At 42.5% G+C, this 23254-nt stretch overlaps 1 protein-coding gene across 1 annotated transcript in view; it reads right to left on the bottom strand.

The window, feature by feature from the left end:
• Positions 1-5701: 5701 nt before the first annotated feature.
• The window catches only part of IRAK3 (interleukin 1 receptor associated kinase 3), a 57047-nt gene continuing 39494 nt past the window's right edge, over positions 5702-23254 (bottom strand). Inside the window, exons 10-13 of the mRNA XM_058673789.1 lie at positions 7774-7972; positions 7464-7526; positions 7211-7375; positions 5702-6289 (exon numbers count right to left, since the gene is read on the bottom strand). Coding sequence (XP_058529772.1) covers positions 5816-6289; positions 7211-7375; positions 7464-7526; positions 7774-7972 — 901 coding nt within the window. The 3' untranslated portion in view covers positions 5702-5815. The remainder of the gene's footprint in view (positions 6290-7210; positions 7376-7463; positions 7527-7773; positions 7973-23254) is intronic.

Raw genomic sequence — 23254 nt, 5'->3', positions numbered from 1 at the left:
AATCAGCACATATTAATAATACATATTTATAGGGAACAGTGTGAAATTTCAAAACATGTTTGCAACTTGCAATGGTTTAAAACAATGTAATTAATGTATCTATTCCCTCAGACATTTGCTAATTTACTTTTTCTTGGAAACATTCAAATGCTGTGGTGTAGTGGGTAAAGTCACCTGGCCTTCTCCATTTCCTATGCAGGTCCCTGTTAATGCACCTGGGAAAGCAGTAGAGGATGGCCCAAGTCCCCGGGGTCCTAGCACCCACGTGGGAGATCTGGAAGAAGCTCCCAGCTTCGGCCTGTCCCGACCTCAGCTACTGCAATTGTCTTAGGCTGAGCCAGCAGATGGAAGATTTCTCTTTCTTTCTCTGTGTAATTCTGTCCTTCAAAAAGCTGAAGAAAAAAAAAAGATTCATTTATTTGCATTCTCACCAACATTTTGTCTTTTTCAGATTAGCCAACTTGGGCGGGGTGCTAACTCACTGTCATACTGATTTGTGTGACTATAGGACGTTGAGCATTTTTTTATACGGTTGTTGGATATTTTTTTATTTAAATTTCTTATATGTTCTGCATATTTGTCTGATGAATGGCTCACAAATATTTTTCTCATTCTCTTCATGCATTCCAATTCCCATTCTGTCGAGTTTCTCCTGCATTTTAGAATCTTTAGATTGATGGGATCTAATTGTTCATTTTTACTTTTGTTGCCTGTGCTTTTGGAGTTATATCCAGAAAAACATGTCCAAACCAATGCCCTCAAGTACTGTCTATGCTTTCTTCTGCTAGTTTCATGATTTCACATCTTTTAAGTATTTGATCCATTTTGAGTTGGTTGTTGCACATTCCAAAAGGACCTATTTTCTTTCTCCTGTCTATAGTTTTCACAACAACGTATGTTGAGAATCAACTGACTTATAAATATGTGCATTGAATTCTGACCTCTATTCTGTTCCAAATCGTAGAAGTAATTTTTTCTATTTCTATGAAGAATTTAATTAAATCTGCATAGCATTTTAGCTAGCATGGATGTTCCAGAAATATTAATTTCAATTCATGAATAACTGTGATGCCTCTCCATATGTTCGTGCCTTTTCATTTTCCTTAATCAGTGTTTTGTAATTTCTGTTGTAGAGGGTACTCAGTTCTTTCATTACATTTATTCCTAACCTTTTAATTTTTGCACTTACTGCGAATGGGACTGCTTTCCTGATTTAGATTTTGACGTATTTGAAGGGTAAGTAACAGAGAGGGAGAGACAGAGAGCAGGAGAAGTCCTCCACCTGCTGCTTCACCAGCTAAACAGCCACGGCCGCACGGCTGCTGCAGGGCAAAGCCAGGCTCAGGAGTGCTTCTGGTCTCCCACACGGGTGCAGGAGCTTAATCACTCGGGCATCTCCCACTGCCTTCCACAGTTTATTAACAAGGAGCTGGATAAGAAGTGGATCGGACACCTCGGTTTCAAACCAAGACCTGCAAGGGATGCCGGCATCACAGATGGAAGCTTAACTCACTATGCCACAGTTTTTTTTCCTAAAGACTGCCAATCCTAACAGTCTTTAATAATAATAATAAAGATTTACATATTTGAAGGGCAGAGATACAGAGAGGGAACAGATAGAGAATGGAAGAGAGAGAGAAAGTGATGACTCAGTATAGGGTTACAGCTATACAATAGGACAAGCAGGAAACTTGCTGACTCCTTCCCCAACTGTGGAAGAACCATCAGAGAAGCTGAGACCTATGACCCGAGGATGTTTAAGATTTAGTCATTCAAATATTGGCTTTGTGAGAGCAGCAATCTTTGTTGGTTATGAACTTCATTGTACTCCTAGATACTAGAACTCCACCTGAAACTAAGAAGGCTGTTGACAAACATTTATTCGGTGAGTGGATGGACAGATAATGAATTCACATCTAATGGCTACCGAAACATGTGGGTGCCTATAGCAGAGAAGCAGGATAGCACAAAGGGCAGAAGGCATGGTGTATCTACTAAAATTTGTGAAATCTACATATATCTTTTTAGGAGCTTGAACTTAAAATGAATCTGAATAGTGCTTCAATGATCTTTTGTTTCTCTTAATCCATTCTACAAGAAACTTCTCCAAGAAGCCTTCTTCACCTGTTCAAAAACACTCAATCATCTCTCCCTTCTCGATTTTCAGCATTTCCTTCCAGTTCCCTTACTGTGTGTTTCAACTAGCAGAGGCCATGGAACTTGGAACATGGAACATGGCTAACACAGTAACTTGGTCAAGGCAGATGCCTAATAAGTGCAAATTTAGCCTAGTGGCTAAGATACCTGTATCCCACACAGGAGTACCTGGGTTTGAGTCCCAGCCTTGGCTCCTGACTCCAGCTTCCTGCTAGCGCAGTTCCTGGGAGGCAGCAGTGGTGAAGGGTCCTGCTGCCCGTGTGGAAGAGCTGAACTGAATTTCTGGTTCCTTGGCTTTGGCCCGATTTCAAGCACTGGATGTTACAGACATCTGAGGATGGGAACAACAAAAGTTAAAAGGATATCTTACAGCTGATCACCTCACTCCTATATTCTCCTGACCTCCAACCCTAAGAGTTGTTCTGCAGAGGCTGATGGGCCATTCCAAGGAGCCATACTATTATACAGTGACTCACAGTTCATTGCAATGTTCAAAAATTCTACAGAATTTATTGCCAGAAATTCCATACATATTTTAGAAAACATCATAATATTTTATGTTTTGAGACTTGTAAGATGGGACAGAAGCCCCAGCAAGCATTCGAAATAGAATCTTCTTGGAGGATTGTTCCATGGTACCTCGTAAGATGGAGGTAAGTCACAGTCTTCACTAATTCATGGTTTCTGATCCAGGGGAACACCTGGAGGCTCATTTTCATTTCTTCCTGTAGCTTAGTCTCCATATAATGAAACCATGAATGTATTCTCTTATCACCGAGAGACACAATATTGCATTCCTACCAATCAGCAGTGCTTACTGCAGCAAATCTGGCCTGCAGGACTGCAGCATCCAAGAGATTGTAGCACTTTCCAGCCATGGTGGCCTCTGTACAAAATCACTAATCATGTCATCTCCAGTTAATCAAATGTTGTCTTTGAGATCTCCGAAACAGCCACACCCTAGGAAGTAGGGTCTAGCCAACACCCTCAGTGTCCAACAGTATTCCAGAGCTCTTATTTTATGCCCATCAACAATCGGTGTATTAGCATAAATGTAAAAAAATGAGATGAAATGGATTGTCTTATACAAAAGAGACATACAACGTAGATGGAAACGCAGAATCTACCATTTGAAAGCATGTCCCAAGTGGACATTTCAGTTGCACAAGCATCATCAGAGAACTTGTTGGAAATCAAGATTTGTAACTCCTGACCCACGGCATCAGAAACTGGGGGGTATGGATGGGGTTTTTTAAATAAGCCTTTAAAGTCATTCTGACTCATGTTCCCATTTGAGAAATCCTGCCGTAAGGCAAGTGGGCAAATTCAGATCAACATAATCCCAAGGGATTTCACAAGGAAAACTGTATGGGCTCGGTGTCAGTCACAGCCCCCCTAACGGCCCTCCTTTAAAGGCGTGGGAGAAGACCACAGATTCCAAGCAAAAAACAGCTCAAGAGAGCATCAGTACTTGGTGATCTCTTTTGTGAATTATTAGTGGCAACTTCATAAGATTTCAGGCTAATTTTCCTAATTTAATAAATAAAAATACTTTCAGATGACATCTCTATGAAAAAGGAGGTCAGACCCAGAACAGTTTGCAGTAAGTACTCTAAGTGACAAAGACTGGCTACTTCCTTTCATCGATATGTATATACAAGAGTTGTCAAACTAGAACAGGTCACAAGAATCAAATTAAAGTTCAACCTGCCCCCATCAGTCCCAGTGTGTGGCAATCCGTGCACATTGTGGGCACTGATGTGGTATGATGATCAGCTGGGATGGCAGCATGGGCAGACAGGTGTCACACACACCTGCCTTTGAGTCTGGATGCTCCCAGGGGGCCTCTAGGGACTGATAACCCTGTCAACTCACTTCATGCCTTTCTGAACAATTATTCCTCTATGTTCTGCTAACCTGTCCCTGATTCCTAAAGATTTCCTTCTCTGATTAGTTGTTCTTGGACCCAGATTCCTCCTCAACTACAACTACGTACTCCCCACCCCCAATCTAGAAAGCATGAGCCCAATCCTAGAGGTCTACCCTTTTATTACAAGCTTCCTGTGGGGGAGATTATTTTTATCTTCTAGAAATGGTTTTATTCCATTATTTCTATGCAGTATAAAGAGAATCATTAACCCTACTTTGCTAATTTACTCAGCAATGATTATAACAGGTTTTTTTTTTTTTATTACACAGGTTCATAGAGATTGTTCAACTTAATTTTCAAGGAAACACCTTCTCTAAGTAGTACAACATGATAGGCCCGGAAGAAATGCACTCAGGGATTGTGATGGAGTAATGGCTCCTCAAGACATTCATGTCATAATTTCACACCTGTGAACATGTGATTTTACAAATGATCAGATTAAGCATCATCATGAGCTGGGGAGGTTTTTCTGGATTAGATGAGTGGACCCAATGCAACCACAAGAGGCCTTTATAAAAGACAAGCCAGAAGGTCAAAGTAAAATAAGAAAATATAAAGAAGATGCCAGAGAGGCGGGGGGGGGGGGAGAAATTTCAATATGTTATATTATAGGATTTGCAGATGGAGGGAGAGGCTGTGAGTAGAGCAGAAAACTTGTAAAAACTGGAGAAGTCAAGGTAGTGAATTCTCCCCTAGAGCTTCCAGAAAGATGACAAAGACTTTTGATCTCTACACATGAAAAATCATTCATTTGTGATACTTGAAGTCATTAATGTGTGGTAATTTGCTAGACCAACGATAGGGAGTTTACAATCTAGTAAACTGATACAAGCAACTTCAGTATGGTTTAGAAAAGTGACAAGTACGAAACAGACATACTAAGACGTTTCTGTGGAAATTCTGGCAAAGTGAGGACTGGTAGCTTTGCAGAGCACCAGTGATGGGGTAGGACTTTCTATGGGGCAGGTTCAGGAAACTGAAGGAGTGAACGCACAAAGTTGGAGGGCATTAAAAAACCAAAGAGCTAACACAGGCACCTGTGGTCAGGTGATTTGTCAGGCACAAGCATTCCTCGAACAGAATTTCATGTATTAGATACAGGATATAATAGCTATTCAAGTTTGCAAAAAGAAAAAAAAACAATACAACCATAATAATAACCAATAGCTTCACTGTATGTGCTAAGGGACCCTAAGAGTTTAAACACAGAAATACAGATCTTAGGCAGAAATCCCTTTTCTTCACAGACTATGTCATCGACAAGGGGGAATCTGGCCCATCTTCAGAGAACTGACGACCAACCAAACACAAAAGCAATTCTTTCAAAAGAGATCTGTTAGCATTCACAAATTAGACATTTCCCACAACCCAGGCAGAAAACCTACACTAGATACCAACAAAATGTACTCAGCACATAGAGGCTCTGAGAAGGCAATGAAATCCAGTCCCTTTCTGGTCGTTTTTGATCATATCGTTGGGTTGAAGTCAGAAGTGACGATCTTGAATGGTGCTGAATGGCTCACATTTAGCCTGGGTTTGATTTTGGAGGCAATTCTCCTGATAGAAGCTTTTGAAAGTAACTCTGTTGTAATGGTTGAGAAGAATGGAATATATAGATTTATATTCATATATATATTCATATGTATCTGCAGCATCTTCCCAAGCCTCCAGCACCTGTATTCAAAGAGCGTAGGCAACAATTGCTTTTTCTTTATCTTTTGGTGACCTTTATTGCTTTTTATACTCTTCATGTTTGGTCCAGAAAATCTCAGAGGAACAGCTGGTCTCCACTGGCCTGCTCCTCCAACAACGGTCTGCACCATCTGCGGAGGAGTGCGCGGGGCTCCCACAGGCCCCCGAGTCCTGGGAGGGCACTGCAAGCTCCGGGAGCCAGTTTTCTTCACAGGAACCGGGTGCGGTGCAAGCACCTTCTATAATTTTGTTCCCTGGTTTTCTGTCCAAGCCCAGAAAGGTAACCTCAGACTGGCTGCACTCAAAAGGAGTCTCCTGAGTCATTCTGTTTTCCCTCAAACCTTTAGCACGAGGTGGTGAATAACGATTCTGGTTTTCATCATCTTCTACGGGAATACTTGGTACATTATTCAAGAACAGAGGAGAGGGACACCGGAAGGACTTCAGAGATGTGGGGGGGTCATCGGCAAAATACAAGCTGGCTTGGGCACTTTCCAGCGTGCTCAGGACCTAAGGAGCGAAGATGCAAACCCACACTGAGTTCAGCTTGAATAACTTCCCTCTCTGTACCAGTTAAATGATCATCTCATTTCCATAAAAGTTAAATATAAGATTTTAAAATAGAAAGGATTTTTTCAAAGTTACTTATTTTTATTGGTAAGTCATATATACAGAGAGAAGGAGAGACAGAGAGGAAGATCTTTGATCTGTTGATTCATTCCCCAAGTGGTTGCAATGGCTGGAGTTGAGTCAATCCGAAGCCAGGAGCCAGGAGCTCTTCCGGGTCTCCCACGTGGGTGCAGGGTCCCAAGGCTTTGAGCCGTCCCCGACTACTTTCCCAGACCGCAAGCAGGGAGCTGGATGGGAAGCAGTGCCACTGGGATTAGAATCGGCAACCATATGGGATCCTAGTGCATTCAAAGCGAGGACTTTAGCCACTAAGTTATCGCACCAGGCCCATGAAAAGGTTTTAAAATACAGGTGTCTGAGTCCTTATTTCCTTATTTTTTGAATGCCAATACTCAGGTGGGGGCCAGAAACTGTGTTTTAACAGAGGTCCCCGAGGCACATGCCATATGGAAAGGTCAGTTCCAGCCTTGCTTGTCCACTTCTGAGCCAGTTTCCTACCAATGCACCTGAAAAAGCAACAGATTGTAGCCCAAGTGCTTAAGACCCTGCCAAGCATGTAGGAGATTAGCATGGAATTCTTGGGTTCTGGTGTCAGCCTAGCCCAGCCTTGGTTGTTGCAGCCATTTGGAGAGTGAATCAGCGAGTGGAGGGTATTTTTTTTTTTTTTTGGTGTCTCCTTCTTCCTCTCTGACTTCCAAATAAGTAAGTCAATATTTTGAAAATATTTTAACAATCAGTTCGATGCACAATTCATTCAGTTTATTGTCCCATTGTTCTGACTAAACCTATGCATACACACACCTCATCCATCGATGGTCTTAACTTGGCTCGCGTTGCAGCACACTGAACTGCCAGAGAGAACAGCTTGGCAGAGAAATTCCTAGGACAGGGAGATACTTTCTTATCCAGAAGTGAGAGACACGAGTCAAGGCCCCTCTTCTCCATCAATTCCATAAGGAGATCCCGCTACGAAGAGAAGCAGACAACCCTGTCATATTGAATCTCATCAGAAAAGTAACCAAAAGATAGACACCAACATGAAGGCAGCTCTTACCAGCTGAATATGTTTGGGATCATCTAACACCACTCTACAACCTGTTAAAACTTCCATTATGACCTACAAGAAATGTACAGAAAGTGAATGGATGGCATATGGTAAATTTAAAAACACAACTTGTTACAACAGTTAATGATAAAGATTATTTTGTATTTTATTTCTTCATCGATCATGTAAAATTAATACATATGACGGTGAATAAGTTAAGTCTAAACTTTACAAGTTTTTTTTTAAAGATGTATCTTAGAATTTAGAATCTTCTTGGCAGTCACTTCTGCTGCTTTGCTAACTGGTGGTTGGTACTTACAATCCCAAAGCTGTAGACGTCTGTCTTCACTGAGAGTCTCCCTTGCCTGATGTACTCTTCCGGCATGTACCAGAGATGTCTGCTATTGCTGCTGGCCATGCTGATGGCAGAATTCTGATGTTCAAGGTGGCATCGGAAGTGTGCCATGGCAAAGTCAGTTAGTTTGGCTTCACAGTGATCATCCAAAAGTATGTTTGCACTAAAATTGTGATCAATGAGAAACAAGATCAAACATCAGAAGGCATTTCCACGAAAGATAAAATGGTAATCCCACCTTCTTATGTGGTAAATTAGAAATGACAAAATAAAGCTAAAAATAGTTCCCCTGAAACACAGAACATTTCTTTTTCATTTTTATTAAGGCTCAAGTATTGTATAAAACCTAAAGCAAAACCTTGACATATTCACAATGAATATTTCAAACTTATAGACATACATAAGGACATGGTGAATAAACCCAATGATCTGTCAAAACAAAAAACAATAGACAACCAAAGTTCATGCTTTCACACTTAAATGAAATGTCAATTAAGTTTTAACTCACTAATAAGTGTGTGGTGCATAGAGTTTAAGCTGTAGAGTGCTTGGCATAGAGCTATTCACTTGGAATAATCTCAGAACTATTTTGTAGGCCCTGCCTTAAAAAGCCTTGCCCATTTATTTCATCTTGAGGGCTTTATTTATTGTCTGTGGATCTTATTTAAAGTCTAAGCATCTACAGAAGCAAAGAAAAAGTGCTTCTAATCAATGATTACATACAAATTTTAGTCATCATGGCAGGAGTAAGTGTTAGTGCCTTTTCGACTTCCAAAGACCATCAGAGCAGGGACAGAGGAGGAGCCAAGGAGAGGCAGCATTCCACATGGGGCACACTGAGGGGTAGGTCGGGTCGTCTTCCCTCACCTACGTGAGACCACTGGCCATATAAAACTACTTCAGCCCATAAGACTCAGTGCCCTCTTTCCCCACGTGTGAAAGGAGGAGAGCAGTAGTATGTACAGACATACAGGGAATAAAAACTGCACCACCTGGCCTACGGTAATGCTAAATTAATAGTAACTAAAATTAAGTGTATTAACGACTTAAAAGAAAGCAGACAAATGTAGGCACATATCAAACTGCCTGGATTCAAGTCCCGACTCACTCCTCACTTCTTTACTAAGCCAAACTGATGAGAATACCAGAGCATTTGTGAGACACCTAAGAATCTCTGAATTTTTTTCTGAGTAGAAAAGAAAAAAAAATAAAAGCAACAAGAAAATTGTAATTGAATCCATTTCTTGGACCCTCAGTGGAACTGGGAAACCACCTTCGGCAGTTAATGAGTCACACTGATGTGAAAGTCAGGCAGGGGTGAGCTGGGAAGCCACTGCCAACATGCCGCACACCAGCAAACCACAGATGACCTCGGCTCCGTGAGAGCTCATCGGCAGGATGCGAAATTATTTGAGAGAATGTATTTACACACTGGCCAGTGATATCTGATGGAAAACCAATTCATTTACCAGCAGACTTTAGTGTTCAACCTACATTTTGAGCCCAGTGATTTACTTGGTTCTAAATAAAGGTTAATAGTAGCTGAGAAAGAAGGATGTCCCGATTTAGGGAAGTGGAAATTGCAAACAGCACAGGAACAATCAATTTCTAACCTAATTTGTCTCCCCGTTTCAACACAAAGTATGTTTGGCTACCACAGAGGTTTAACTGAACAGACTTACCCTGTGGTGTGAAAACAGACTAACAAAATCAAAACAAAATGGGGCTGGAGTGGTGGACACAGCAAGCTAATGCCTTCCCTACAGTGCTAGCATCCCTTATGGGTGCCAGTTCATGTCCTGGATGCTCCACTTCTGCCTGCTTTCTGCTTATAACCTAGGAAAGCAGCAGACAATGGCCCAAGTCCTTGGGCTCCTGCACCCACATGGGTTAGTTCCTTGCTCCTGGCTTCAGTTTGGCTCAGCTATAGCTGTTGTGGCCATGTGGGCAGTCAATTAGCAGATCTCTCTCTCTCTCTGTAATTCTGTTAAATAAAAATAAATACATCTTAAGAAAAATAAAGACAAAACAACTAGAACCACAACAATACAACACAAAGAGGCAGACTGTTAACTACGATAGCCATCAGAGCCAGCTACACACACACACACACACACACACACACGCTAACGTGGGTCCACACCTTGGATTTAATATCCCCATATTCTTTTTTAATAGATGCATTTATTTTATTTTTATTGGAAAGACAGACTAACAGAGAGAGGAGGAGCTAGAAAGATCTTCCATTCACTGGCTCACTCACCAAGTGGCTGCAATGACCAAAGTTGAGCCAGTCCAAAACCAGGAGCCAGGAGCCTCCTTTGGGTCTCCCACGTGGGCGCAGGGTCCCAAGGCTTTGAGTCACTCTCTAATGCTTTCTTAGGCCACAATCAGGAAGCTGGATGGGAAGCAGAGCAGCCAGAACACAAACTGGCGCCCATATGGGATCCTGGCGCATGCAAGGCGAGGATTTAGCCCCTGAGCTGTTACGCCGAGGCCAATATTCCTAGATTCTGAATGTCCTACTATTTTCATAAGATTTTTACTGTAAGAGAGGCTATCACCTCTCTAGAGTATTCTTTCAACAGGGAGATCCCAGGTTGTTCACTGAATAAGTGAAAAAATCCTAAACCGGCGGTGAGATGGTATCCTGACTCTGGGGAGATTGATTAAGAGGGATTTCTAGGACAATTATTTTTGGGAAGGGAGGGAGGTAGGGAGGTTTGTTCTTTTTGCTCACCATTTTTGTCTTCTTGCACTGAAACTCCTTGTCCTTAAACCTAAGATTAAATACCTATAGCTTGTTCCCCAGCTTACAACTTTGTAACTACATGATGATACAAAAGTGATACACATTTAGCGGAAATATCACTTCCAGTTTTGAATGCTGATCTCTTCCTGTGCCTCCAAGACATGGTCCCATGTTCTCTCATGACGTGAGGCCGCAGCAGCGAGCACAGCAGCCAGTCAGCCCATGCCCATTGGGGGAAAACCACCTGTGCTCCACAGTGCTCTATGTTGTTGGCAGTTTCTGGATTCTGGTACTCAGTAAAAGATATCTACACTTTAGATGATTTTTCCCAGTTGTAGGCCAATGTAGGTGTTAAAGTATGTGTAAGTAGGCAAGGTGAAGCTATGATATTTGGTAGATGGACATACTAAATACATTTTAACTTAGGATATTTTCAGCTTCACAACGGGTTTACCAGGACACAGCCTAGGATGTAAAAGAGAATCTACAGATGCTAATGCGTGATTTGAATTTAAATGAGAAAAATGCTCACCATGTAAGAGCACATCTAGTTTGTGTGTGCGTGTGTTTTCCTTTTTGGAGAAGCAGAGACAGGCAGACAAAAAGGGATTCCATCTTCCAGTTCATTCCTCAAATGCCCACAATGGTTGTCCTGTGCTGGGACTAAAGCCATGAGCTAGGGATTCAATCCAGGTAGGTGCAGGAGTTGCTTGACCCATCACTTACTGCCTCCAAGCGTCTGTATTAGCTGGAAGCCAGATTCAGGAGCAGGAGTGGGGAATACAATCCACAGGCATTATAACAGGCTACATACCTGCTTCCTAAAGATAATGCAATTTTACAGGAGGTTATTGGTGTACCCTTGCCTAGCTCCTCATTGTCTGACAATTCTTGGGAAAAGTGAGAACTTTACCTGATTTATCCCAGAGACAAATAAGACTCACTGGCCTCTCTGGCACATCCTGAATAACAAGACACCTGTGCTGTCTGCTTCACAGCTGCTGCAACACCTAGGTGCCCCCTGCTAGATACCCTGCCTCCCCTCACCAGATAAAACAAGACCCAGCATCACCAAGGCCTGCAAATTATGGGAAAATTTGCACTCACTTCTGCACTTCTGTTTGCATTGCCTCCTCCAGGATTAATATGAAGCTAACGCTCTTGACTCCTATATCGGATTACAGAATTTTTATCTTTCTTCCCCCATTAAAGTTAGGTAGGACCTCTGGGCCCAGCGCGGTAGTCTAGCTGCTAAAGTCCTTGCCTTGAATGTGCCGGTTCTAATCCTGGCAGTCCCGCTTCCCATCCAGCTCCCTGCTTGTGGCCTGGGAAAGTAGTTGAGGATGGCCCAAAGCCTTGGGATCCTGCACCCGTGTGGGAGACCTGGAAGAGGTTCCTGGTTCCCAGCTTCGGATCAGTGCAGCACCGGCTGTTGCGGCTGCTTGAGGAGTGAATCATTGGATGGAAGATCTTCCTCTCTGTCTCTCCTCCTCTTTGTATATCTGACTTTGCAATAAAAATAAATAAATATATATATATATATAAAAAAATACTTAGGTAGGACCTAGTGACTATAAAAGAGTTTGTTTGCCTGATAAGTTTAAACTCACTCTGTAAAGGAGCAGTCACTGGACAAGAGCCAAGGCTTGGGAGCAGCCCACACCATGCCAGGTTACGATACTCACCGACATTGCATGGGTCAGGTCTTGGGGTGGGCCAGCCTGGGCTAGCTCACAATACCCACTGGCAGATCTGAAAACCAGGATGAGGTGCAGGACAGGCCAGGACAGGCCAGGTCAGGCTGCAATACCAGCCAGCTCACATTAGAGCCGGGACTGGGGCCTGGTTGGGCTGGGCCAGGCTACAGTACCTGCTGGCAAATGTTGAGATGAGGCGGGCCACCCCAGACTGAGCCACAGCACTCATCAAACCCATGTCAGACCCTGGGCAGGGGGAGGGTATGAACCCCGTTGTGGGGCTGCAGGGCTTCCCCCTACTGGCCTCCTGCTCCCACTGGCAAGTGTGGGAACCTGGATCAGGGGCAGACCAGGACAGGCAGAGCCACAACACCTGTTGGTCTGCATGTGAACTGGGCTGAGGGAGAGCCAGGTTGGGCTAACCAACTGTACCTACTGTTGTATACACAGGTCAGAGTTAAAGCAGGCTGGTTGGGCTTGGCCACCGCATCAGCTGGCAAGTGCTGGGAATGGGACAAATCCTGTCATACTAGACTGCAGAAAACCTGCAGAGTACAAGATCCAGGACTGGGAGTGGGCCCAGTAGGGAAACTGGGCATTTCTCTGATGGGTTATAATTCCCACTGTAAGCATGGGAACCAGGGCTGGGGACAGGTCTGCCTAGAGAGGCAGTGGCACCTGCTTACATGAGTGTGGGCTGGATAGTGGGGTCGGTTTAGTTGAGTTAGGTTTCAATGCCCATTGACACGTATGAGAGCTGAATGGGATGTGAAACAGACTAAACCAGTCTGCTGTATTTACTGGCAAGCACAGGAACCAGGGCTGGGGGTAGGTCCAGTGGGAGTTATTAGAGGTTACTGACTAGGTTGAAACCCCACTGGGGTATGTGAGAGCTGAGTGTGTGGTGAGCACAATTGGGTTGAGCCACAGCATCCATTGGTTTACATAAGAAATGGGGCTGGAGGCAAAACTGACCCAGCTATTGTAATTACCAGTATGTGTATAGGTAGATGTAGGTGATGGACTGAACCAGACCCTGTACTGGCAAGCGCACATAAGATTCAGGTTTGGGATTGTTTCAGAGGATGTTTCCTTGGTGATCTCCCCAACTGAACCACTGGACTCAGAAATCCAACCATGGGGAGAATTGCAGGATTTGTTGTCTGATTGTGGAGCGCATGTTTCAGAACTGAGCCTTCTCAATGGCTCAGATGGACAGTGGACAGCATACAAAGATGCACATAAAGGATATGGCAGTCCACTGGGGTCAGAGGACATCTGGTACCATAACAGAGGAGCGGTCAATTATCCCAGCCAAACACTGACAGCAAATATCTAGGTGAATGGAGATCAAAGACAGACTACGTCAGCCATGGACCTTGGAAGAATTTCCTCATCCTTGGAGCATGAAGATTAACAGCATTTCAGAACTGCTGAAACCATTTGAGTAAAAAGCTTGGAACATGCACCACATCGGGGATCCCGGGATGACATTGGTGGTCATTCCCCATCCTCAGGTACTGAGGCAGCTGGAAGGCTGGGTGAGGCTTCTCCCTTTATCTCCCCCCCCCTTGTCCCAGATACAGAAAATAAAAACAGAAAATTTGGAAACAGTGTTCTCACCCACTTTCCCCTAATCCTTGACCCTTCCCACCCTAATCAATTACATAAACATCATCAAAAACAAAATAAAACAAAAAGGATCAGTCACTAATCAGTGTTCTTTTTTTGTCTGTCAACTACTCTCAAGATTAAATAGCTTAAAAGTTCCCCAATTGCCCAAAGGAAATGTAGGGCTGTGACCAACATTAGCTTCTAATATTTGGGAGCAGGAAATAAGTACATTTTTACTATTTTATATATTTCTTCAGCGCACTGAACTCATTTGAATGTACATTTTAAAATACACCATCTTGTGCCGATTTTAGCATGACATTGCTTTCTGCTAACGTAGTTTAACATACATTTATACTTACATACTTTCTCTGATTACTTAGATTTGTTGAAGCAGGCCAACTGTTGGGAAGATGTAAATATCCACCCACTCTCCTCTCTGCATATGACTGAACTGATCCCACCAGATGCAGATCAGTGGGATGGAGCTGGACACTGAACACTGAACTAATTAGGGCAGCATGAACTCCTAAACATACTTCACAGTGGGAAAAACCAAGCCTGAGGACGACAGGCAAGCGTTTTTAGAGAGAAATCAGTGGTGCATACAGTGGTGGTCTGAGCACTGTAATAATAGCAATCCTTAAATCTCAATTTTCCAGTGACCGGCACCTACTATGCAGTCAACAAACATCAACTGATGAATGAATCAGTGAATGAATACTAACTCTGAGTAATAGTAAATGAAAGAATTTGGGAGCAAGGGCCATGATCTAAATACAGAATCAAATTGGAAATTTCAGATGCTCTTGTGGGAGTCACAAGGATGAGCTCCTTTCCCTGGCCTGTGTGTTGTGTCATTGTGCTTAAAGGTAGGGGGCCAATGTAACTACATTACACTTGCTTCTTTTACTTTTTTTTGGTGGGGGATGTTGTTTCAAAACAGACAGGCACTGGAAGACACTTTGTGACATAACTATGACATTATCAGATAGACTGTCCTAAGTAGTTCAGTGCTGTAACAACAGCTCATTAAAATATGGATGCTGCTATGACTTAAAAAACACACTTGTTTACAGGATTACCAAAAAACCAGAGAGAGGTGTTCCTTTTAAAATGTGGAACTTCAGCTCTAACCACACAAGCACACTACTACACTAATCCTGTCTCCTTATAGGTAAAAAGAGCTGGTAATGGGTACTTAATTATGTTCTTTTTATTTTAAATCTTTATTTACTTGAAAGGCTGAGAGACAGAGGTCTATTTCCATCTACTGAGCAGCTTTCCAAATAGTGGTAACAGCTAGGAGTGGGCCAGGACAAAACCCGGAGCCTGGCACTCCATCAGGTTCTCCCTTGTGCATAGCAGGGACTCAGATACTTAAGGCATTACCTGCTGCCTCCCAACGTGTACATTACCAAGAAACTGGGATTGAATCCATTCAGATACTCAGGTATGGGATGTGGGAGTCTTAACCTCTGTACCAAATGTCTTCTATCTCCCCTTTAGCTTCTTATAAGCACTAAATTTAGAAAAGTAAGTAGGGGGCTCAATAGGCTAATCCTCTGCCTGCAAGCGCTGGCATTCCATATGGACACAAGTTCATGTACTAGCTGTTCCACTTCTCATCCAACTCTCTGCTTACGGCTTGGGGAAGCAGTACAGGATGGTTCAAATCCTTTGGACCCTTCACCCATGTGACAGACCTTAAAGAGGCTGCTGGCTCCCAAGTGACTTATCTTCGATTGCTGCAACCACAAGGGAAGTGAACCAGCAAATAAAAGGTTTTTCTTTGTTTCTCCTTCTCTCTGAAAATATGCTTTTCCAATAACAATAAAAAATAAAGAAATTAAAAAAGGAAGGAAGGAAGGAAAAGAAAAGAAAAAAGTAAAAGAAAGGAAAGAAAAGGAAAGAAAAGAAAAAAGAAAAAGAAAGAAAGGTAATGGCCCCTGCATGATAGCCTAGTGGCTAATGTCCTCGCCTTGCACACGCTGGGATCCAAAATGGGTGCCTGTTCATGTCCCAGCTACCCCTCATCCCATCCAGCTCCCTGCTTGTGACCTGAGAAAGCAGTCAAGAATGACCCAAAGCCTTGGGACCCTGCACACGCATGCGAGACCTGGAGGAAGCTCCTGGCTTCTGGCTTCGGACTGGCTCAACTCAGCCATTGTGGCCACTTGGGGAATGAACCAGTGGATAGATCTTTCTCTCTGTCTCTCCTTTCTGTAAATCTGACTTTGCAATAAAAATAAATAATCCTTAAAAAAAGTAAAGTAAATAGGGATTATGATACATAGAGAGGACCTTAAAATGAGCCATAAAGATGAGTGTTAATCATAGTTTTTCGTACCTCCCCTATCCAACCTATAAATTTTAAGAGGCTATGTATCTCTAAAAGAGACACCAACTTAAATGACACAAGTACTGGGAGTTGCAGGATCACCCTGGAGATCTGAAGACTCTTGGGTTAATAGGTTTCAAGGAGTCAGCTAAATTTCAAAATAGTTCCAGAGAGCATCTTAGAGTAAGTGATTTTAAGCTAATGAAGGGAAAAGGAAACTATTTGGCATGGATTGGACATGCACATATATTTCTCTGTGCATAAACAACTGCTTTGGGGGATTACAGCACAGTGATGGTGATCAGAATAAACAGGGGACGTTTCCATTTACTTGTGTGCAATATTTAATTGCCTTGGCATCCCTTGGGAAAATGAATATACTTGGATTTTAAGAAGAAGGAAGGCACTTGGTCAGGCGGGTGGAATAGGAAACTGAAGGGTAAGAACTGTTTACATCTAGAATGTTTCTGAAAAATATAAATGGATTTGGGGGGGAGGGAAGTGGTAGGAGGAGACCTGCTAATGAAATCATCAATCAGTCAAATCCATGTATTCCCAGAGGCTTGGATATCCTCAGAACCATCTTCTAAGCTCAGAGTTGCAGCCCAGTGTGGCCAGCATGTGGCCCACCAGGAGCAGGGGCACTTCTTCTGGGTATGGAGAGGTGGTAAAGGTAAGAGGAACCTGGGTGTCCTGGCTGTTGGGTCATTCTGTGATGGCTCTCTACCCCCTCTTCCCAACCATGCCATCTATCTAGTCCCTCACAAAGGGAACTCCCCATGCGTCCGTCCACTCACTCTGATCCTGCCTGATAAACTCTTTTCTTTCTTTTCTTTTCTTTTCTTTTCTTTTCTTTTCTTTTCTTTTCTTTTCTTTCTTTCTTTTCTTTCTTTTTCTTTCTTTCTTTCTTTCTTTCTTTTCTTTCTATCTTTCTTTCTTTTCCTTCCTTCCTTCCTTCCTTCCTTCCTTCCTTTCTGTCTTTCTGTCTTTGTCTGTCTTTCTTTCCTTCCTTCCTTCCTTCTTTCTTTCTTTTCTTTCTTTTTTTAAAGAAACCCCATTTCAAATGGCTTCCTTCCTTCCTTTCTTTTCTAGACCACCTCCCTTGTAAGCAAGATTGTTTCACTTGGCAGGAGACAAATGGTAATACCGATTAAACAACATGATTTTATGGGAAACATTAGAAATGTTCCCCAAGATTATCTCCTTGCTTTGGAAACATTAGCAGGGATGAATGTCTGGGATAAAAAATGCTGAGGATAAAATGCGTTTCATTTTGGAATCATTCACAAATGTGAAAACAATTAAGCTTGCTAAGGTATCGGATGGGAGTAACAAGGAGGTTTACTGCTTTCAGATGCTTTTATGAGATCCTGTAATTCAAAAACATCTTCGTTTCCCAAATAAAAATGTGAGGGAATCTTGCCAGCAGTACAGACTGTAACTCTTCAAGATTCTTTTCTTTAAATCCTTTCCTCCTCAAATTCCACCATCTGGAAGTGAATTTTGTTTTTATAATGTTCTCTTTGAAGGGTTCAAATTACTAAGACATTTTTGGGCTAAATAAACCACCAGACTTGTTGAAAATACCTTTGAAATGTGGGCTTTGCTTCCTCCTGTGGGTGTTCCTCAGCTCTGTCCTCCACAATTTCTTCCTCATAAAGCCATTTACTCTCACTGCTTGAATACGTGAAGAATACCAGTGCATCAGCGGCCCACTAAGTGCCAACTGGCATCTTCACTAAGGGCCCAATGTCAACATTTCAGAATATGCACACACTAATTATGCTCTGCTTTCCAGTTTCCCTTCTCTTCCAAGGAAGCCAACATGATCTCGTAATCCCCGACCTTTAATTCCCTAACAAGTGCATGATGGTTGGACTCATACAAACATATGGCTGCATCTCCCTTTCCCCATTTACAGCCTTGCAACTCAGGCCTGTTACAAACTCTCTATAACTCTGCTTTCTCCATGGCAAAGTAAGGTAAGGACAGTTCGTAAATTCAGGGTTGGAGGATTAATAATAGGTAATTCAGTGGGCATTTGATCAAATCTAAAATCCCTTGGCTTTGGCTGAGTTCCCTAATTCTTCTGCAGTCTATCGGCTACCTTTAACACACCAGTGTTCATCAATGCAATCCAGGCAAACAGCTTTCTGGCATTGTGGAGTTCCCTTTATGTCAAGAGCATTCCCTTTCACGTATGTTCACCCGAATTCTTCATGTGACTCCAAGATTCACTTCCTCTGTGAAGCTTTCATTCAGTGACTCTGAATTCTGGTTCTTCTCCTTTCTTGAAGATCAAACTGAACACTCTGAACCATGCCATTTGCCAGTTACACGGAAACCAACTAGTGTTGGTTTCATAAGCATAATGTTGAGACTGCAGAAGAGCATAGTGGTTGATATAATCAAACTATTAAGAGGATTTGAAACCATTAAGTAGACTTAGACCATACAGTGCAGGAATGACAAATATGTAGCCCAAATGTTGACAAAACATTTTCCAGTGTTCTTGGCAGACATCACAAATTGAGCTCAGAAAGCACCCACTGTAGTTTCCCTTTCAACACTGCCTTTGGGAAGTTATTACCTATCAATCAAAGATGGAATGTGAAGTGAAACTGATTTGTCATCACTGCCACAGAATAGTGGCTTTTTTTCAGATGCCATAAATGAGGCCCACATGGCTGACATGATTTGTTCTATGGCTTTATTTAACAGCAAAGTCAAAACTAAACCCTAGCTCTGCCATTTCTTTGTTCAGTACTTTCTTTCAGTTTATAGTGGACCTTATATAGTATCAAGTGCTGCACCTGTGCATTCAGCTACCCACGGATTAAACTTTTTTGAAAACAAATTCCAGACAGTTCCACGCCATAAATGAATGTGATGTGAACCTAGCATTACAATCAATTCACGCCCACAAAGTGATGTGTACGCACATTCTGCTGCAGCCTCCGCCACTGCATGCATCCTACATTTCTCTGCAGTACACATTTTGGAGTCCTTTCCACCTCATCTCACTGAGTACTGGGCCTACACTGAACAGATACAATTTTTTTCCTTGTTGGTATTCGCTAAACAACACAGCACAGCAACATAGCCTGTATGTTGTTTTAGGCATTATAAATAGTGAAGAGAAGATTTGCGGTATAGGGCAGAACGTGCAGCTCACATGTAAGCACTATGCCATTTTACATGGAGGACTTTACCAGCCCCTGATTTGGCTACCATGGGAGTCTTGGAATATGCCCTCATGGATTCCGAGGGGTGACTGTGGCACATTTAATGGAAAGAAATGTGCTTTTATTCAGTTATTCATATAGATTAAGAAACTGTTACAAAACAGAAATAAGATAAACTTTCATCTCTATGTTTTATTTCATTATATATACATAATTCTAGTGGCAAAATGAAGTCATGAGTGAGTCATGTGACTTTTTGCTTGACTTTAAAAAGAGTTTCAATACTTGAAGCTGCTCTCAAACAGAGCTGGCACACACAGCATGCAGAGCCGCCCGTTAAGGAGAAGAGTTGGAGGATGGGGTAGATACAGCACTCAGAGGCAGAGAGAGTGGATCAGACAGGGATTTATACGGGTTCCCACCAGGCCCTCGGCAGTCCTTTACATGTATTCTCTCACAAGGAGGTAGGAGGAGGGGCACTGGTATCACACGCAGTCCCAGATGAACAAGAGGTTAAGTGACTCACCCAAGGTAACAGTGCTAGAGAGGACTGGAGTAGAACTCTACAGAGAGTGTGTGACATCCAACAGCCACACACTCAACCAGAGACAAAGGCCAGGGAGAACAAGATCCCTTAGACATTTTCCAAAAAGTGGGAAGGACAGAGAAAAAACTGAGAGAAGGTGTTCTGGAAAGAAAGCTTTCCAGGACTTAGCCTGAGACCAACTGCAGGGTGGACAGGGTGCTGTAGGCACCTCCCAGAACCTTTCCACTTTAAACTGGAGGCTGCTCAGGACAAAGTCTGGCCAGGACTGAAGAGAAGGTGAGGTTTTCTTCATCCTCGTGTCACAACCTCCAGATATGTGATTAACTGCACAGTACAACACACACATAGAGTTAGAGAACTGAAAGGCAACATGAAGTCAACTTGAGTTCCTCCTGGATGGCTCTTAGTGTCCAGTTGATCAAAGTGTGACACGTGGCCCTGAAAGCCTAGGGTTCTCCCAAGCCATCATCCTTCCCCAACTCTAGGGACAGTGCAGACATTACTTTATTCTGCTAAGACACAACGGGACGCTCACACCTGGGCATAAGGCTGCTGCAGCGTAGTCTTACAATTTTCACATTTACGAAAGGCTTAATCATGAAGGTATATGATTGCCCAGATTCTGCAGATAGAATTAATTACAGAGAATGATGAAAATGATAACTCCAGGGTTTCATTTAGTAACATGTAATTCTCCATAACATGTTACAGGTATTTGGTTTGAGGTAGAAATGTCTGATGCCAAGTATTTTTCCTAATAAATCATATTTTATCATGAGAACATATTCTTCAAATAAACCTTTAAAAACACAAAATAGAGGTTTAAAAAAAAAGGCACTAAAGTAAATAAGCCACAGTCTCTCTCTCCAAGTACAGCCTTACTGCCATTTTAAAGTAAGATTTACTTATTGGACAGGAAGCATGCCAGAGACAGATGCAGGCAGAGATCTTCCATCTGCTGGAACTTCATCTTGGTCTCCCACATGGGGGGTAGGGGTACTTGGTCATTTTTCATTGCTCTCTCAGGCACATTAGCAGGGAGCTGGATGAAAAGCAGTGCAGCCAGTCTTGAACTGCCTTTCCACCATGAGATGGCAGCATCGCAAGCAGCAGCTTAACTTGCTATGCCACCATACTAGCTCCCCATTGATATTTTTAAATGCCTTCTCTTTTTTTAAAAAACATGAATTTATAGCACTACAAACTCATATGATGCTTACGACTTCAACTTGGCTTTTTTCTTTTCACTTTATAACCATGGAGCAATGTTGTTTCATACAATCAAAAACATTATTTAATAATGGCAAGTGATTTATGATACATTCTTCTGTGACTCACTGATCTGAAGCCTAAATTTTAAACAGAAAAGAAAGGTAAACAAACAAACAAAAACCTTCCATTTCTCACTTTCTCAACAAAAGTTTAACCCCAGTGTATTCACAGAAAAGGTTACTGTTTGGCACACATTTTGAGACGCTCTTTTCTGAGCCAAGTATCAGAGCTGTACAATGTAACAGTATTCCCTCCCAGAAGCTGCCTTTCCTTGCAAAGATTCAGCAAATTAGTATGACAAAGGCAGCAAAAGCAGGATTTCACTCCTGAAACACTCTTGACAGCACAGAGAGGTACCAAGAATCAATGAAGTCCAGGTTTAGAGCAAAGTGAAAGACTTATTTAGAAGAGATTTGAGAGGGTGAACTGTGTCAGCGAATTCAATTTCACAGAGCCCTCTGGGGAGCAAATGTCATTACCATCTGACAGCTGTCTAGGGCCTTAAATGAACTGACTTGGTTTCACTCCAGTCTCTAGAGAACAGGTGCACACATCACCAATTATGAGGGGGTATACCTATGGTTATATTTGGCATTAATTAACATCTTTGCAGGCAGCTCCTCAAAAGACAGACTCAGAGTTCAACTGCTGTGGAGGAGGCTGACTGTACTGGATCAGGCAGGTTCACAATTGTGCAGCCTTGTGCGGCCACGATTCTCAAACAGACGCAGACAGCCTTGGCATGTCACATGATGACACTTGTAGGCACATGTGTGGATAGATTATATATGAATCTTCAAACTTTGAAAAACCCAGAGGGGCATTAAGTTGTATAATCAGGATTTGGCTCCCTAAGTTCAGGCAGATATTTAAACCTGAAAGTCTTGCATTAATGGCTAGTAGATTGGGGTGGAGACTTGACCTCATTATAGCATCTCAGAAGTGAGCACAGTGGGGGATGCCCATGGAGAAAGTTCTTGAGGGAGGCTGGGTGTCTAAACTGAATTTAGCTCAGCTTCCCTCGTGTGACTGTCCCTCCACCTTCATCTAACTTCACCAGATGACTGAACCAATGAAGCCACTGTCCTTGAACTGTGAGTGTACAAACCACAAGCTGAAACAAATCTTTTTTCCTAAGAAGCTCCTCTTGGATATTTTAGTGGCAATAATCATCATCATCCTCTGTCAACTGAAAAAGTAAAATGTCTCTGTAATTGAATTTCTTGCTTGAACCCTGTCTTTTCCACATCATTGTCTCTGATTAGATCTCCTTTGGTAGTCTGTACTTTTACTATCTCTTGGGTGTCTGTTTGCCTAGCAGTATAGCTTTAAAAGATTTTATACGTTGGCAAATCCAGGTAAGTCACTGGGACACTGGATTGGAACAACTGGTCTCCTTTTAAGTTTCAAGAAGAACGATATGACTTCAGAACATTTCTGAACTCATCTACACCCCACACATTCCTCAGAGTCTCGCATTAGAGCCCAGCTTATCAAATGTGGTTCCCTGGCCTTGTTTGTGTTCAAGGCCCCGTATGACCCCATCACCACTACCACCTTCTCAAGCTTCCTCGAACCTTCTCCAGTCTTTTCCTTTCCTCCCTATCCAAGCATTCCTTTTCTTTCTTTTGTTAAATAAGTGGCAGATCTTAGCTCTCCTTCTACCAGGAATACTATCTGCCCTGCTTTCAGCCAGTCCATTGCCATGATTCACTCTATCCAGGACTTGTCTTGGAATTCTCCAAAAAGCAGCAGCCTTCTCAGGCCAACCATGTGTTTGGCATCCTTACTGTTAGGTATATTGTTCTCGTGTGTGTTGTACCCTGGCCAGCAGCTTGAATCTTCAAGAATGAGATTATTAATATGCACATCTCCCTTGCCATTGTCTAATGTAATTTTCTACAGTCAATTGGTATTCCATAAACATTTGAACTAAAATAATGTGATTCTCAAAATATTCAATAGACATATTAATGCACAAGTACTATGTCTTAAAACAGGGTCTGGTTTGTGGATCTACTTCCAAACACAGTAAAA

This window comes from Ochotona princeps, chromosome 15 (genome assembly GCF_030435755.1).
Source record: "Ochotona princeps isolate mOchPri1 chromosome 15, mOchPri1.hap1, whole genome shotgun sequence".
Taxonomy (NCBI): Eukaryota; Metazoa; Chordata; class Mammalia; order Lagomorpha; family Ochotonidae; genus Ochotona; species Ochotona princeps.
This window is presented reverse-complemented; position numbering and strand designations above follow the sequence as displayed.